General features: G+C 49.7%; 2 protein-coding genes and 4 non-coding genes across 6 annotated transcripts; 1 reads left to right on the top strand and 5 right to left on the bottom strand.

Moving 5' to 3' along the window:
* Nucleotides 1-1,256: 1,256 nt before the first annotated feature.
* Nucleotides 1,257-4,619, top strand: BEST4 (bestrophin 4). The gene is made up of 9 exons (XM_060142633.1): nt 1,257-1,408; nt 1,501-1,595; nt 2,188-2,421; nt 2,610-2,764; nt 3,170-3,247; nt 3,540-3,725; nt 3,826-3,906; nt 4,018-4,172; nt 4,346-4,619. Exons 1-9 carry the CDS (start codon nt 1,257-1,259, stop codon nt 4,617-4,619), a joined length of 1,410 nt encoding a protein of 469 aa, XP_059998616.1.
* Nucleotides 4,620-7,881: 3,262 nt separating this feature from the next.
* RPS8 (ribosomal protein S8) lies at nt 7,882-10,507 on the bottom strand. The gene is made up of 6 exons (XM_060140233.1): nt 10,462-10,507; nt 9,950-10,056; nt 9,383-9,482; nt 8,822-8,997; nt 8,460-8,589; nt 7,882-8,042 (listed from the first exon to the last, which is right to left on the bottom strand). Exons 1-6 carry the CDS (start codon nt 10,463-10,465, stop codon nt 7,933-7,935), a joined length of 627 nt encoding a protein of 208 aa, XP_059996216.1. The 5' UTR covers nt 10,466-10,507; the 3' UTR covers nt 7,882-7,932.
* On the bottom strand, nt 8,160-8,228 carry LOC132516576 (small nucleolar RNA SNORD38). The gene has a single exon (XR_009539400.1). It is a non-coding gene; the product is annotated as a small nucleolar RNA SNORD38 (small nucleolar RNA).
* On the bottom strand, nt 8,694-8,761 carry LOC132516577 (small nucleolar RNA SNORD38). Its single transcript, XR_009539401.1, has one exon. It is a non-coding gene; the product is annotated as a small nucleolar RNA SNORD38 (small nucleolar RNA).
* On the bottom strand, nt 9,562-9,665 carry LOC132516578 (small nucleolar RNA SNORD46). Its single transcript, XR_009539402.1, has one exon. It is a non-coding gene; the product is annotated as a small nucleolar RNA SNORD46 (small nucleolar RNA).
* On the bottom strand, nt 10,140-10,219 carry LOC132516566 (small nucleolar RNA SNORD55/SNORD39). The gene has a single exon (XR_009539391.1). It is a non-coding gene; the product is annotated as a small nucleolar RNA SNORD55/SNORD39 (small nucleolar RNA).
* Nucleotides 10,508-17,348: the final 6,841 nt, after the last annotated feature.

Below are 17,348 nucleotides of genomic sequence, written 5' to 3' on the forward strand. Positions count from 1 at the left end.
GGCATCAGAGGAAAGGTCTCTGACTCTCAGTCTCTGCAGGATTGCCTGGTTCTGGGATGCAAACAGTGGATGGACCAGTAGGTGGAAACCAAAGGGAAAAGACTTGGCTTTTCATGGTAACAGCCGCCCAGGATAAATGCCTGCATGCTCCAGGCTCCAGGCATTGTTTCTCTGAATATTACCAACTGCCCTGTGAGGAAGGAGTTATTGATCCTGTTTTGCAAAGGAGGAAACTGAGGTTCAGAGAAATTAGGTATCTTGGACAAGGTTACAGAGAGCTAGAATTCAAACTCAGGTTTGTCTCTCAAGCTTGTGCTCCTAACCACCTCTCCATGCTTCCTCTCTTCAGAAAACACTTGCATTGAGAACCAGCTCACAGTGTGGGGGAAGGAGCTTCCCAGGACAGGTCAGAGGTGTGATGTAGTGGTGTTTGGCACAGTGCCTGTCACTTAGTCAGTGCTCTGCGATCAGCAGCTGTTGTAACACTTAATCATGCATCTGTCTTCTCACCTGGAGCTGGGACAGTAATTCCTGTCACCCTGGCTTCAAGGACATGGTGTGAACTGTGGGGTCAATGATGATGGCATTTATGACACTCAAAGGCCAGCCCAGCCCTGCAGGCATAGGGAGACACATCCAGTTCCCAGCACCAGGAAAAGCTGGGTGACAGCCTCAATCCATCAATGATAACCTCAGTCCAGCCAAACTTTATGGGCCCAGGAGGTACTTAAGTGCTGTGGGGTGAAGGCTAGCCCAGTTCCCCTTCCTCAGCACAGGCTGCTGTCCAGAGCAGGTAAGTAGATGTGGGGTGCGGGTGAGAGTGCCCTGGGCCTTGAGAGACCAGCTATCAGCTTCAAGAGCAAGACTCCAAGGTGCATGGGTCTGGGCTAGAGTTGGATCTCCTGTCCTCAGCAGTTCAGGACCTGGTTACTCCTAGCCCTGCAAGTGGAAGAGGAGCTTGGGGAAGCTTCATGTATGAGAGGGTGTAACCTCAGCTCCCCCTTGCCCTACCTCATCCTGGTTTGACCCACACACCACTGAGGGGTGGGTGTGTGCTCTGTCTGCTCTGCAGCTTCCTCCCCCTTGTCTACTGACACAGGGTGAAGGCTGGGGTGTCCGGTGACCAGAGTTGAAGGAAGGTTGCCTGGGGATCTAAGGTGGGTGATGAGAAGGCAGGCTAAGGAGAAGGTTTGCTGGGGGAGAAGGACAGCTCTGGGAGCAGCTCTTGTAACCTTCTGCCCCAGGCCCGCAGCACCATGACGGTTTCATACACCCTCAAAGTAGCGGAGGCCCGCTTCGGAGGCTTCTCCGGCCTGCTTCTCCGTTGGAGGGGAAGCATCTACAAGCTCCTCTACAAGGAGTTCCTCGTATTCATCGCCCTGTATGCTCTGCTCAGCATCACCTACCGGTGCGAGGGTGAGGGCAGGGTCTCAGGGCTGGCCTGCGGGTGACTAGGCTGCCTACCTCCCTCTAACCCAGGCCTCACCTGACATTCCCCAGGCTGTTGCTGACCCAGGAACAGAGGCTTGTGTATGCTCAGGTGGCCCGATACTGCAACCGCTCTGCAGAACTCATCCCCTTGTCCTTTGTACTAGGTAAGTTCAAAGAACCAGGGGTTCTCCCTTGTAGCCTCCTAACCATCTTTCCTTACCTTTGGGTTGGGTTGCTAGCTCTGAGGGTCAGAATTACCCCAGCGGAACCGCTTGGAGGGCAACCAGAGCAGGCTCAGCAGGCATGGGAGCTGCGTGTGGGGTCCAGGATTTCCAGAGGACTAGGCCCTGCCTATCACGTGCTGGACCCTCACTCCAAACAAGGCCCAAGCCACCTGCTGGCTTCACAACCCTCTGGGTACTGGAGGAGAACTGGAGAGAGGTGACACCTCCCTCCCGACCCCCATGTGAAGCAGGGCTCAGAGTTAACCATTGCCTGGATTTGAACCATCACTTCTCTTCTGCTTGAGGAGGTTTGCACTCTTCTTCCTCCCTGCCTGGGTTGGTACATCAGGGAGGGACCAAGAGGAAGAGGCTGTCCCCCTGACAGAGAGGCAGGGTGCTGGAGCCAATGTGTCCTTCCCCCTGCCTTGGTTCCACCTGGCCTGGACCACGCGCTCTGGGTGGGGGCAGGACACGCTGACTCCTGAGACCTCCATCTTGCCTTCCCGTCCCCCCTACCCATGATGGTGACCAGGTTTCTACGTGACCTTGGTGGTGAACCGCTGGTGGGCCCAGTACACAAGCATCCCACTGCCGGACCAGCTGATGTGCGTCATCTCGGCCAGCGTGCACGGCGTGGACCAGCGCGGCCGCCTGCTGCGCCGCACCCTTATCCGCTACGCCAACCTCGCGTCGGTACTGGTGCTGCGCTCGGTCAGCACCCGCGTGCTCAAGCGCTTCCCCACCATGGAGCACGTGGTGGACGCAGGTGCGCGGCCCACAGCCAGACGCAGGTGCCGCGCTGGGGGAGCCCTGGAGCGGGCGGGACCGGACCTGCCTCCCGGGCCTCCTGGGAGGGGAGGTTTTACCACTAGGGGGAGCTCCAGGGCCCCAAGGCGGTGAGTCCCCGGGGACAAGGATGAGTGAGTCTTCATCCCTCTCACTTCATCCCTGCAGGTTTCATGTCCCAGGAAGAGAGGAAAAAGTTTGAGAGCCTGAAATCTGACTTCAATAAGTACTGGATCCCCTGCGTCTGGTTCACCAACCTGGCGGCCCAGGCCCGGAGGGATGGGCGAATCCGTGATGACATTGCTCTCTGCCTGCTCCTGGAAGTGAGTCAGCCTAGGACCAGACCCATCTGCCCTCCTCCCCCTAGTTTTGCAAACTGGAATAATAATTTTAGTGCTTAACACTTACATGGTGCCAATTATGTACAGCACACTTTTGCAAGTGTGAGGAAGTGAGGAAACTGAGGCACAGAGTGAAAAGAAACTTGCTCAAGTCACACAGCTAGTTAGTGGAGCTGGGAATCATCCTCAGACCTGGCTCCAGGCTCTGTCCTTGCAGTTACTTTGCTAAACTGCTTTCCATCACAGTCACCCCAGCCTGACAACACCTCTGAAAGCAGAATGAGACTCTAGACCTGGCCCAGGCCTAAAGTGTGCTGGGCTCCCCTGTCCCCTCCCCATTCTTCCTTCCTCGCCTCCACTGACTTCCTCTTCCTGCTGTTCCACCAGGAGCTGAACAAGTACCGGGCCAAGTGCAGCATGCTGTTCCACTATGACTGGATCAGCATCCCCCTCGTCTACACCCAAGTAACTGCCTCTCACCTCCCCAGTCCCAGTGCCTACTGTATGTCCTGTGCTGTGTGTGACACTGAGAATTAGAGATGGTACCTGCCCTGGGGCAGTCTGGTCCAGTGAGACACTCAACAGCCACAGGCTCATCTTCAAAGCCTCCCTGGACCCCCCACTAAGATGATCCCCTCCTATCTGGTGCTGCCACACCTTGCTACATGTTTTATTATACTTACTAGATCTGCTACTGGCCCTCGGGGCAGGGGGGCATTTATCCCTGCCCCACTTAGCCTGGCTTCCCTTTCTCCAGGTGGTGACCATAGCAGTATACTCCTTCTTTGCCCTCTCCCTGGTTGGCCGCCAGTTCGTGGAGTCAGAGGCAGGGGCTGTGACACCTCAGAAGCTTCTGGAGCCAGGGCCAGCCCTGGGGGACCTGGACATGTACGTGCCTCTCACCACTCTGCTGCAGTTCTTCTTCTATGCTGGCTGGCTCAAGGTGGGCACTTCGGGTGGTCAAGACATGGGCCCAGGGCCCACCCCAACTCTGGGGTTAGAAAATAGGGCTCTAAGCCCAGAAAACACTCCATCACCTGCAGGTGGCAGAACAGATCATCAATCCCTTTGGTGAGGATGATGACGACTTTGAAACCAATAAGCTTATAGACCGCAACTTGCAGGTGATTAGGGGTCTGGTGGCAGCTCACTGGCAGTCAGGCTCTCCCTCCCTGCCAGCTCCCAGCCCAGGTATGCAGGAGAGGGGGATCCTTGTGACCCGCTGCCCGCCCCAGGTGTCCCTGCTCTCCGTGGATGACATGTACCAGAACCTGCCACCTGCGGAGAAGGACCCATATTGGGATGAAGACTCGGCGCAGCCGCCCTACACTGTGGCCACTGTGGCCGAGTCACTGCGGCCTTCCTTCCTGGGTTCCACCTTCAACCTGCGGTGAGTGGCCCACGCAGGCCGAGGCAGGACCTGAGTCAGCACATGGGCCCCAGTTCCCCACCCACCCTCCGGGGTGCCCAGGACTTGGTCCCTCATGCCCCAGGCCCCACTCTGGGGAGCTGGTCCCCCAGCTGCCAGAGGCTCACTCACACCGCCCTCCCGCCCACCTGCAGCGTTAGCGACGACCCTGAGCAGAGCCTGCAGGTGGAGACGTCCCCTGGGCCAGCCCGGCCAGTGACTGCCACGCAGACCCCGCTGCTCAGCCGCTTCCTGGGCGTAGGAGCGCCCTCGCCAGCCATCAGCCTCCGGAACTTCGGCCGCATCCGAGGAGCCCCCCGGACCCCTCACCTGCTGCGCTTCCGGGCCGAGGAGGGCGGCGACCTCGAAGCCGCGGACCGCATCGAGGAGGAGGCGTCGGGGTCAGGGGACGAGGCTCAGGAGCCCTAAGCAGAGGCAGCGGGGCCGGGCCATCTGGCTGCCTCCCCTAGGCCCTCCGGAGCTATTAGAGCAGCACTTCCATGCACCCTAAGCCGGAGCACTTAGGGACGACCCTTGAAAGGGCAGAAGAGCCTGAACCAGAGTTAGGAATGCATCCATTCTGGCTTGGGGGAGGTGAAGCTAGGATACAAGAGGCGAGGTACAGAGGACTAGAGCCAAGGGGCACGATTAATTTCCTCCGCAATGCGGGGCTAGGCCGGTTCTTGAGGGAGCATCAGTATCACTGAAGGGCTGGTTAAAGTTTTGGGTACGATTCCCAGTGTTTGATTCATTAAATCTGGGATGGGGTCAAGAATTGCATTTCTAATAAGTTCCCAGGGAATGCTGCTGCTGCTGCCCCAGGGATCACAATTTGAGTCATACATAAAAAGATGCTTAGGATATTCCTTATTGTGATAACCTCACTCTGATGAGGGGTCAAAGTGTGTGCTGGGGTACTTTTGCTTCATCTGTCATATTCAATTTTGTTTACAATGAAAATATATTTATTATTGTGCAATTAAAATTGCTTAAAAATGAACTGGCATGCTCTGCCAATGGACTGAAGATGAGGGTTTGAGAGTCTGCCCTGAAGCTGATTCAACTGAGACGTGAGGGTAGTCATACACCACCCAGCCTAGACTTCCAGCATCTGAACCAAGCCCTTCTCTGCTCCCACCAACCAAACAGGGAAAAAGGACAGTTTAAGGGGTGAAAGCTGCAGGTCCATCCATCTCTGCGGTCGGACCTCAGCACTCAGCTGATGGTAGTAAGACGGGGCATTGTGGAAAACAGCCCCACAGAGCACTATATTAGAGTTGCTGCTAAACTGACTTTCTCTAAGATTCCTGCCTTCTAAGCTCAGCCACCACTGAAAAAATTGGCGAATGCCAAAACTGAACATTAAGGCCAAAGGAAGACAAATGCCAGAATTCAAAGGAAGCGAGGCATGAAGAGTGTAGGTAGAGGTTGTGAGGACGCGCAGCCTCCTGTTGACTGACAGGATTACAGTGCTGGCTTCTACTTTCCTGCTGGGTGACAGGGGATACTGAATTTTTCTCAGCCTTGGTCGACAAATCTATACTGTGAAAACAAAGCACCTTGTGGTCACCATTCACTCAGAAGGAACCTGAGGTGTTTTGCTGGGTCTACAGAAGAGGTAGCCTTGCTCCAGGGTAAGAATGGTCATCTATGAAGGCAGTGCAGATGGACAGTTGATGAATTCAAGGCTCTTTAGAAAAAGAACCCCTTATCCTATGGACTGACTAGAGGGTGAAGGAGGGGAGGAATAAACATCAATGCCTTGTAGAGCTCAAATTAGAAGATGAAGGCAAAGTGTTGCTGTGCCATGCCCAACACACAGCTCAGCAAACATCAGCTAATGTTCAGGTGGTAAGGGAAGATCACTGGGTGGGAAGGCCAAGGCCAGGTCTCCCCAGAGCCAATGGTAAGGTTTTAGAGGACTGGACTTTTTGTCCTTAAGTTTTTGTACTAGAAAAGGGGGTTCATCTTTCCCAAACGTCTATTCACAGAAGTCTGCAATTTAGCCAAGGTGATGGACCAATTAGATTTTGTACTTCTTTAGCTCTTAAGACATGTGCTTTCCACAACTTTAAACTGGATAAAACCTTCTTTCTTTAGAACTCATTAACTTAAGCACATATTTGAGTGCCTGGTATATTGCCATGTACCTTTCCAGGTACTGGAGATGCCACAGGAAACATATCCCTGTTCCCCTGGAGATATATTCTAATAGAGGGCAAAAAAAGACAAGCAAATAAAACGAGCAAAATTTATGCCAAATTAAGAGATAAGGAGAAAAAACAGGGGCAAAGGATATGGCATGGAGGGGAGTACAATTTAAAATCCTGTGATCAGGGAAGAACTCACTAGACTAACAAAACAAAGACCTGGAAGGAATAAGCAATGTGGGTATATGATGGAAAGTATTCCCAACACAGGGAATAGTAAGTGAACATATGTTCAGTAAGGCCAGGATGGCAGTCACTATAGAAGGGACCACGTCCCACTGAGTTCCATACCATCTGGTAGGAATTTTGAGATGGGATGTCCTGTAAAAAAAATCTTATCTTGGGCTTCCCTGGTGGTGCAGTGATTGAGAGCCTGCCTGCCGACGCAGGGGACACGGGTTCGTGCCTCGGTCCAGGAAGATCCCACATGCCATGGAGCGGCTGGGCCCGTGAGCCATGGCCGCTGAGCCTGCGTGTCCAGAGTCTGTGCTCCGCAACGGGAGAGGCCACAACAGTGACAGGCCCGCGTACCGCAAAAAAAAAAAAAAAATCATACCTTTAAAAATGATCACTGATAGCTGGGATTGCACTGGGGACAACAGAAGAGCAAGTAGGATGCAGAGATGTGACCAGAACAGTAGAGGTGGTGTTAAAGGTTGAAGCAACAAGATGTGGTGACATTAGATGTGGGAGTTATGACCCAAGGATGACCTTAAGATTTATGTTGTCATATGAAGACCACTATTTGCTGCAGTCAAATAATTGAGAAACTGTTTGAAAAGGGAAAGCTGAAGAACGTGATCAGTTTTGAACATGGTGACCTTTAGAGTCCGATTATGATATCCAAATGCAGGTGTCAAGTAGGTCTGGGCTAGTTAGAAAGATGGAGCTTAAACCATCTTTAAAAGTTGATGACAGACAATGTAGCTAAACTGAAGACAAGAGCTGACCCTTAGAGATTCAGCAGCCATCACTGGTAATATTACATAATTTTGAGTAATGAGAGGGGAAAGGATTAGGGTTCAAAGGAAAATTAACTTCAGAAAGACATCCAAAAGCTGACAGCATACAGATTATGTCAATGTGTATAACCTGTTTAACAATGCAGAAATCTGGAACACAATTTCAAGGTTTCTAGACCATCCATGAACCTGAAATAAACCCCTAAAACCAAGGTCTGCACACAGGGTCTCTAAGAGAACCTTATAGAAGCAGCATGGTTTCAGGTTCCAATCATGGTCCAGTCAACAGCCCAATACTGTTGGGGGCCCCGTGCTGGGATGCCTCCCTCATACAGTCTCTCCTCAGCCTGCATGCCACATCCCTGATGCCACTGAAACTCAGCCTTAGGGGTGAGAAATGTTCCTCCTGCTATAGAAAGGCACATAATAGGCCTGGGCAAACGGAGGCAGGCAAAGGGAGTTGGGGCACTCTACTGTGTGCCAAACAATCAAATATTCTCAGAACGCAAACACAGGGCATAGAACAATAAACACCTTTATAACATGAGCTAAGATAGGAAGGAAGAGGATTTATTTGCCTTTCCGGGCCTTGATTTTCCTCAGATAGAACTCCAGCTCCTTTCCCTCTAGCACATAGCCATCTGCTCGGCCACACTGGCCTGGTCTTGAGGCGATGCAAGCTGCAAGAGAGTATGTGGTCCTTAGCAAAATGACACTGTGGGCCTACCCACACCTACGTATCCCCTTAGGAGTCCATGTTGGTCCAGGTATCCTGGGGGCAGGCATGAAGCCCACTGTCTCCTCAGATATACTTTATCATCACTTAAAGTCAGTAGCAGAACTGGACAAAGTTTTCATCACTAAGACAACCCCCTAAGCCTGGACACAGACTTCTCAGAATACTCCTGAAACTCAGAGGCAAAAACCAAGCTCAGGCCTATGGGCTCCTGCCCACTATTTTCCATTTCAGCTTCAAACTAATGGGATGACCAAATATTCTGATTTGTGCTTGTGTGCTGTTACCAAACTCTCTAGCCCACAGAGGGCACACCGTATCTTGGGACCCTCCCCTTCGCCAAACGCAAAAGCCATCTCACCAAGAAGCTTGCCCTGCTGGAACTGCTCCTCTAGAAGACTGCTAATTTTGGCATTCTTTTTCCTTTCATCATATTTCTTCTGAATTTTCTTTGATCGTTTTTTGTTTAAAATCTCTTCCTCCTCAGGAGTCTGAATAAAGGAAACACACATGGGTTAGTGGGGCCTCCCCAAACCCTATCTCAGGGAAGGAATGTCATAGCCTTCAACACTGCATATCCCATGCCCCTGCCACCTTCCTCAGCACTAAAAGCTTTCATCTCTCCCTTTAGTAGCAGAACTGGACAGAGTTTTCATCACAAGAAGGCTGGAATCAGGGCGGCCTCCCCTCCCCCCACAGGAAGTTGGTTCCCCAAACACGCACCAGCTTGGCCCCCTTCTTGCGGCCCAGGGGCAGTGCATAGTGGGACTCGTACCACTGTCGGTACGGTGTGCTGTCAATGAGCACGATGCAGTTCTTCACCAGGGTCTTGGTACGGACCAGTTCATTGTTAGATGCATTGTAGACAACATCAATGATCCTTGTCTTGCGTGTACAACCTGCTCACAGGAGAAATTCAGAATCAAGCCACGTGAACCTAAGGTTAACTGTCCCCCACCCACGCCCTAGCAGGGCCTAAGGAGATGGGAACTCTAAGCCTTTACAAAGCCATAGGGCATAAGCTCATCTTCCACACACCCATCTTTCCAGACATGGCTGACACCCACACATACATGGTCTCTAGATTCAGCCCCAATTCCTGAAGCTACAGGAGTTAAGAGGCAGGACAGGATGGAGAGAAAGCTCCAGAACCTCAAGGTCTTTCAACAGGAGAAATTTCAGTATCTTGGTTCAGGCCATGGACTTCCTGCTAAAAGCACTTATTGAAGCTTAGAAAAGGTTTAAGTGCTGAGTTCCCACCCACGCCTGCAGGGCCTCACTCACACTCGGAGCCCCAGGAGAAGTTCCCCACGTCCAGCCTCAAGGCCCGGTACTTCTTGTTGCCTCCCCGCACACGGACTGTGTGTATGCGGCGGGGGCCAATCTAGAAAACACAAGGAGACAGGAAGTACGTTATCAAGGAGAAGCTAGAGAGAGGGCAGGGAACCCGAGCTGGACGGAGGTAACAGTCAGTGTAACTATGACAAGTCCTAGCATTGGCAAGTGGCACACAGGTGACCAAGACGGCCACAACCACGCCTAAGGATACTTCTTCATCACTCTAGTTACCTCCAAGAAGAAAAACCTGATTCCAAACACTGAAAATTAAGTCTCCGTGCAACAAAAATTCCAGGTTTCTGACTATCACTGAAGAGCCCACTCGCTCCAGGCGCCCTGCAGGTACCACTAGGACACAGTAGCTGTCACCATGCAATCTCTCAGTATTTACCCAACACGCAAAGGCGAGGAGGCCGCCTAGTCCCTACAGCAAATCGCAGAGCCCCACAAAGATTCAGGCGGACCGCGGAAGGCAGGTGGGAGACCTCCCGGGCGGTGAGGCCCCGCACGCACCTTAGTGTTGGCAGCGGGGCGTCCCAGCTCATACTTCCGCTTCTTGTGGTAGGGCTTTCTCTTACCCCCGGTCTTGCGGCGCTTGTGCCAGTTGTCCCGAGAGATGCCTACGTGTGGAATTGGGGCGAGGGAGCCTGAGCCAGGGAGCCCGGGGCCGGGGCCCGCCAGCCCAACGCCCCGCGCCGGCGGCCGCACGCTCAGCTCTCCAAGGTTGGCTCCCCCATAGCGCAGTCGGGAGATCACAGCATTTCCAAGTTGTCATCACGCGCGTGCGGCCCGGCCCCTTCCCGTCCCGACCCTGGCAGCCATGATGGTGCCGCTCGCGGCCCCGGTCTGTGCGGCCCCCGGAGCGGCCCAGGCGGCCCAGGCGGCCCAAGCCCGAGCATCACCCTCCTCGCGGAGGCTCGCTGCCCGGGGCCCGGGCGCCCGCGCTCCCGGCTGGGCTGCGAGGCAGGATGGCGCCGGATTGAACTCGTTTCCCAGCCGCCGCCCCAAAGCAGAAAACCACTCACCCATCGCTCGGCGCTGGCTGGAAAGAGAAAACGCAAAGCGTCACGGTTCCGTTTGTAAAATGTAGCCCCGCCTCTTGACGTATCTTCCGGGCGCCGCAGAGAGCGGCCTTGGGTCGGAGGGCGGGGCGCCGAGGTCTTGGATCTGAGAGGGTCGTGAGGGCGCTGCAGCCCGGCCGAGGGTCAGGCTGGGGTGCAGCAGAACCCGGCCGTGTGCGCGCCTCGGGGGGAGGTTGAGAGACCCAGGGCACAATTCGGGCGGGGCTTGCCCGGTTTTATTTACGCCTTATAAAGACCCGTTTTAGAAGCTACTGCTGTAGTCCTGGATGAGAGCTGTGAGTGCGTTGGAGAAGGGCGGAAGGCAGTAGAGGTGGAAACGAGAGGGGGACTTGGGTTTTGTTTTGAAGGGTTTGGTTTAGGGGGCGGGAGGTGTGTCAAGGATTCCGAATTCCTCACGTGACCAGTTGGATGACTATTGGTGCCACTTAGTGAGAATGGGTAGGCTGAGGTAGGAGCTGGTCTGGACGTGTGCATTTTGAGCTCTTGGTGACTCCCGCACGTGGGAATGACAGGCAGATGGATGGTCATGTCTGGTCCATCCATAGAGAAGGGATCTGGACAGAAGGTGTTACTTTGGGAATCGTTGGCGTATAAATGGTAACCAAAGCTACCAGAATGAACGGAACCTAGGGAGAGCGCATACAGCAAACTTTTCTTGTAAAGGGTAAGTTAATACTGTAGCCTTTGTGGGCTGTAGGGTGTGTGTCACCATTCAGGTTTTTTTGAAATTTATTTTTGGCTGTGTTGGGTCTCCCTTGCTGCACGCGGGCTTTAGTTGCGGTGAGCGGGGGCTACTCTTTGTTGTGGTGTGCTGGCTTCTCATTGCGGTAGCTTCCCTTGTTGCGGAGCACGGGCTGGCTCTAGAGCGCAGGCTCAGTAGTTGTGGCGCACGGGCTTAGTTGCTCCGCGGCATGTGGAATCTTCCCGGATCAGGGCTCAAACCCTTGTCCCCTGCATTGGCAAGCGGATTCTTAACCACTGTGCCACCAGGGAAGTCCCTGCGCCCGCTCTCTAAATAGCAACACTCCTTTTTCTCTACCCACTCAATACTAACATTGTTTTTACATGCTCATTATCTGTCTTCCCACTAAAATATAATATGCATTAGAGTAGGAACTGTGTTGTTCACTACTGTATTTCCAACACCTAGAATAATGCCTGGCATTTAATAAGTACTCAATAAATATTTGAATGGTACTCAAATATTTGAGTAAATTATTGTTCTACTAACATTGTATTCAATGGGTTTTCCCAGTAGACTGAGGTCTTAAGAATTAGTGCACATATGTCATTCATCTCTCCATCCCCAGCCCCTTGGCACAAGAAAAAGAAAAGGGAATTGCATTGGACATAAAAAGGAGAAAGGGGGGACTTCCCTGGCGGTCCAGTGGTTAAGACTCTGTGCTTCCATTGAAGGGGGCAGGGTTTGATCCCTAGTCGGGGAGCTAAGATCCTGTATGCCACTTGGTGTGGCCAAAAAAACAAACCAAACCAAAAAAACCAAAAAAAACAAAAAGGAGGAGGTGGATTCAAGGGGCATTTGTTTGGTGATGGGATTTTGTGATAGACTGGATTAAGAGGATGAGAGAAGGGTGACATGAGGTTTCTTCCCTGGGAAAACACATTAATGGTGGGGTGACACCACCATTAATAGAGAACACAGGAGAGGCAGGTTTCTGGAAAGTTCAATCTTAGGATAAGTTTGAATTGCCTGTGGGACATATAGGTGCTAATCTTTGTATTTAAAGTAGTTGGAAAGTTGAGTCTGAAGCTTGGAAGAGAATGGGACTGATAATTCCCACCCCCACCCACCATGGTCTCACTCCTCTATCCACCTAACCCAGTGGTCCACCCCATTAGCTAGTCTGTTTCACATGAGCATTTTGTTGTTGTTACTGCAGAAAAAGCTATAATCAAAACCCAGTGCTATTTCATAATATGAACACTCAAAGTAGGAATAAAAGGAAATTTATTCAATATGGAAAAGAGTAGTTTACAAAGCCACAGCAAACATCTGGCTCAGTGTTAAAGACTGAAAGATTTACTCCTGAAATCAGGAAGAAGGCCAGGAAGCAGGCCTTCACCACAGTTATTCAACAGTGTACTGGAAGTTCTACCCAGAGTCTTGAGGAAAGAAATAAAAGACATCCATGTGTGAATGGAAAAATTAAAACTGTGTTTATTCACAGATCACATCATCTTATAAAACTTCATCTTATAAAACTTCCTATAACAACAAAAAATTATTTGAGCTAGTCAACTAATTTAGCAGTTATAGGACAAAATATCAATTCACAAAAATCTGTCATATATATACACTAGAAATAAATAATCTGAAAAAGAATTTATGAAAACAATTCCACTTTAGGACTTACCTGGTGGCACAGTGGTTAAGAATCTGCCTGCCAATAAAGGGGACACAGGTTCGAGCCCTGGTCAGGGAAGATCCCACATGCCATGGAGCAACTAAGCCTGTGCACCGCAACTACTGACCCTGCGCTCTAGAGCCCGCGAGCCACAACTACTGAAGCCCACGTGCCTAGAGCCTGTGCTCCGCAACAAGAGAAGCGACCGCAGTGAGAAGCCCGTGTACTGCAGGGAAGAGTAGCACCTGCTCGCTGCAACTAGAGAAAGCCCGCGCGCAGCAACGAAGACCCAACACAGCTAAAAATAAATTAATTAAAAAAAAACAGAAAAAACAAAAAATTCCATTTAAAATAATGTCAACATTAATATTTAGGAATATATTTAATCAAGTTATTAGACTTATTTTATGTATGTAAAGTTGTCTGTACGTTTGAAATTACTAGAAAGTAAATTACTTTTCAAAACACCATGCCAGAAAAGCAGAGAAAACATCAAACTTCCACATAAAGGCAAAGCCTTACCCAGATCCAATTCACCCAAAGTCTATATGTAATTTAGAGGCACTGTGGGAAGTTATATTAGGAGCCACTTTCTTCCGCGTTGTGGATGACCTCAATGTGATAGAAACAGTGGGATTTTTTTTTTTTTTTTTGCAGTACACGGGCCTCTCACTCTTGTGGCCTCTCCCATTGCGGAGCACAGGCTCCGGACGCGCAGGCTCAGCGGCCATGGCTCACATGCCCAGCTGCTCCGCGGCATGTGGGATCTTCCCAGACCGGGGCACGAACTCGTGTCCCCTGCATCGGCAGGCGGACTCCCAGCCACTGCGCCACCAGGGAAGCCCAACAGTGGGATTTTTGAATTCCAATTTTCCACAGGATTCCACCAAAAAACTGTCATAGTCTTGGCAAATCTCCCCCACAGCTACCAAGGCCTTCAGGTACTCACTGGTCTGGTAAGGGTGGATGTAGTGCAGGAAACAGCCGGTCCTGGGGTCCCCCATTCGAGGCAGTGGAATCTATAGCTACCTGGGGTGTTCAACAACCTCGACATCTTGCAGAAGTAGGTGGCATATTGCTCACATGGAGGCGCTGTAAATGAGCTGAGTATTTTTCTGGGTTGTAGCCGCCACCGTCGTCTGCATCTGCAGATCATGAGACACTGTGGTCCGTACTTTGTCTTCTTTTAGCAGAGATGTAACCAAACACAAATTGCTGCGCCCAACGCACAGTGAAGCCAAACAATTCCAAAACGTTGGAGTTTGGAGCAGAGAAAGGTTTCTTGCAGGGCCATGCAAGATGGAAGGCTCATGCCCCAAAACCCTGAACTCGAGCCTTTTTTTTAAATGTACTTGAAAGGTAAACTAATAAATGCATCTGAATCTGTTGGGGCAGTATTCAAGATGGACTCTGGAGTTCTTGAAATCAGAGCAAGACAGTTCTCTGTGTCCCACACCATGCCCTCCAAGTCTCTACTCTTGCTTTAGCAGAAGTCAAACAGGGGCTCTATGATGCTGTGTGATCCTGGAGAGATCCTCTCTTCTGCTGTCCTCCTAGCCAGGCCATCACTCCATGTGCTTTGAGACCATTAACATTAATTGTCTTATGGCTTTGTCCTTATTTTCATTAGTCACCTTAAAAAAATCATCTCCCAGATTATACCTATCACCCATGCTCTAATCCTGACCTAGGTATTATCGTTTTTAAACCCATCTCCCACCATTCTTCATTTTCTAAAAATCTTCTGTGTCCTGTGTTCATCAGAAAAATCCTGTATATCTTCACCCTCTTCTCTGAATGTTTCCTTTTACCATAAATCTGCTTCTTTCGGGATTTTCTCTCTTTTCTTGTCAGCCTTCTCAAGTGGAGGATGACTATGCTGTTCTCTAGATGGGAGACAGGTGTGCTCCATGGTCTTCATTGCCAATTTCAGACCATTCTTACTCTATCCTCCCTAAAAACCAAACTTTGAAGCTAAGACTACAACAGTCACTGCTCCTCTTTATTGAACTTACCTGTAAATTCTAGTTCTCACCAATTTGTGCCTGGAAGATTTTGTGTCCTGACTCACTGTCTCTCCCTCTAATAATACCCTTGGCATTTTTTTTTGTGCCTACACATGAGCATCTTTACCTCCCTCAACCGTAAGCTTTCACCAGCTCCTCACCCTGTAAGTCCTTAAACCTGGGATTGGTCCAACCTCTTGTGCCTGACACCTGGGTTACAGAATGCTGCTGGTTAAAGGCACGTATATCTGCAGACTACTGCCACTAGAAATTAAGAACAATAATTGGCATTAGGCCCTGGAGGATCTTTACAATGAAAGACTTACTTGGGGAGTTCCCTGGTGGCCTAGTGTTTAGGATTCTGGGCTTTCACTGCATGGTCTGGGTTCAAACTCCAATTGGGGAACTGCCTGCGCAGCGTGGCCAAAAAAAAACTTACTTGAAGCATAAACTCTACTGGAGAAGACAAGATATTTAGACTGTAATAAATGCTATGAAGGAAATAATGTGCTGTCTTAGGGCAAACTTGAGTTAAGATGCTCTTAGATTGCTTCTCTGGGGTGACAAGATACCTGGGGTAAACTGAGACCTGAAAGAAAAAAGGAACATTTTGAAGAGCTGATGATTCCAGTCTGAAGGAACATCAAGTGTGAAAAGCCCTGAGAAGGGTGTGCACTTCTGGAATGGTGGAGTAAGGATCTTTGAAAAACCACTCCTCCAATAAAGCAACGAGAACACTGGCAAAAATCGTCAAAATCAACTTTTCCAGAACTCTGAAATTAACTAAAGACTTACAACAATCCAAGGAGCATTTATTCAAGAACAACAGCTAAAACTTTGTTCAGTGATCTTTATTGCTTTTTAATTTGCCCTAATCCCCTCCCCTTCTCCTAGCTCCACATTAGCTTTGAAAACCAGTAGTAGCCTTCTGGCTAAGGTACTTGTGAAAAGCGGCAGCCTAACAGCAGGTGGAGGGGGCAGATGGGTCTGGAGCTCCCCAAAAACCCCATCCCCAAAGAACTATCACCATTTGACCTGTCTGGCAGCTGGCTGAAAAGCTCCATTCTTAGGGCTTGTCTTTATTTGATCTCACTCAAAGCTCACTCTGTGAACAGCCCTACCCCTGGTGTTTATAAGAAAAAAAAGTCAGGGGCAACACAACTGCCTGAGGCAGGGTTATGAGTTGGGGCTGACAAGAGGCTGATAAAAAATAATAATAAAAAAATATTTTTAAAAAAGGAGAAATAGGAGAATATGGGAGTTTTTAAAATTCCCACATTTTCCTGGGAATCTAGAAAATCTAGACGGTCATGTGTGTATGCAGGACTGAGTACATGCCCAGTAAAGACCTGCAAACCTGCAAAGGCCCTAATATCGGTGATATATGGCTGACCTTGAAGCTCTGCACGAGCAGGAAGTGAAGGCTGTACAGCACGAGCAAGTGGAATTTATCTTAGGTTTTCAAGGTTGGTTTAACATCTGAAAATCAATCAACGTAATATACCTTATTAATAATAAAGGGGAAAAAACACATGATCACCTCAAAACACAGAAAAAGCATTTGACAAAATCCAATATCCCTTCATGTTAAAAACACTCAACAAATTAGAGTGTTTAGAACAAATTAGAACTTCTTCACCTGATAAAGGAGCCACAGCTAACATCATAATTAATGATCAGGAACAAGACAAGGATATCCACTCTCACCACTTTTTTTTTCTTCGTCTTTATTGTTTTGGCTGTGTCAGGTCTTCCTTGCGGTGGGCGGGCTTCTCTCTAGTTGCAGTAGGTGGGCTTCTCTCTAGTTGTGGCATGCAGGTTTTCTCTCTCTAGTTGTGGTGCGCGGGCTCCAGGGTGCATGGGCTCTGTAGGTTGCGGCACGTGGGCTCTCTCGTTGAGGTGCGTGAGTTCAGTAGTTGTGGTGTGCGGGCTTAGTCGCCCAACCAGGGATCGAACTGGCATCCCCTGCACTGGAAGGTGGATTCTTTACCATTGGACCACAAGGGAAGTCCCTCTCACCGCTTCTATTCAAAATTACATTGGGTGTTTTATCCAGGGAAATTAGGCAAGAAAAAGAGATAAAAGGCATCTTAATTAAAAAGGAAGAAGTCAAACTTTCTCTATTTACAGATGACATGATCCTATATAGAAAGAATCTCAAAAGAATCTACAAAAAAACTATTACGGTTAATAAATGAATTCAGCAAAGTTGCAAGGTACAATATCAACACACAATGGGGGCGGGGGGAGAGGAGATAAATTAGGAGTTTGGGATTAACATATACACACTACTGTACATAAGATAGATAAACAACAAGGACCTACTGTATAGCACAGGGAACTATATTCAATATCTTATAATAATCTATAATGGAAAAGAATCTGAAAAAAATATATACATATATATAACTGAATCACTGCTGTACACCTGAAACTAATACATTGTAAATTAACTGTA

The sequence above is a fragment of the Lagenorhynchus albirostris genome, chromosome 2 (genome assembly GCF_949774975.1).
Source record: "Lagenorhynchus albirostris chromosome 2, mLagAlb1.1, whole genome shotgun sequence".
Classification (NCBI taxonomy): Eukaryota; Metazoa; Chordata; class Mammalia; order Artiodactyla; family Delphinidae; genus Lagenorhynchus; species Lagenorhynchus albirostris.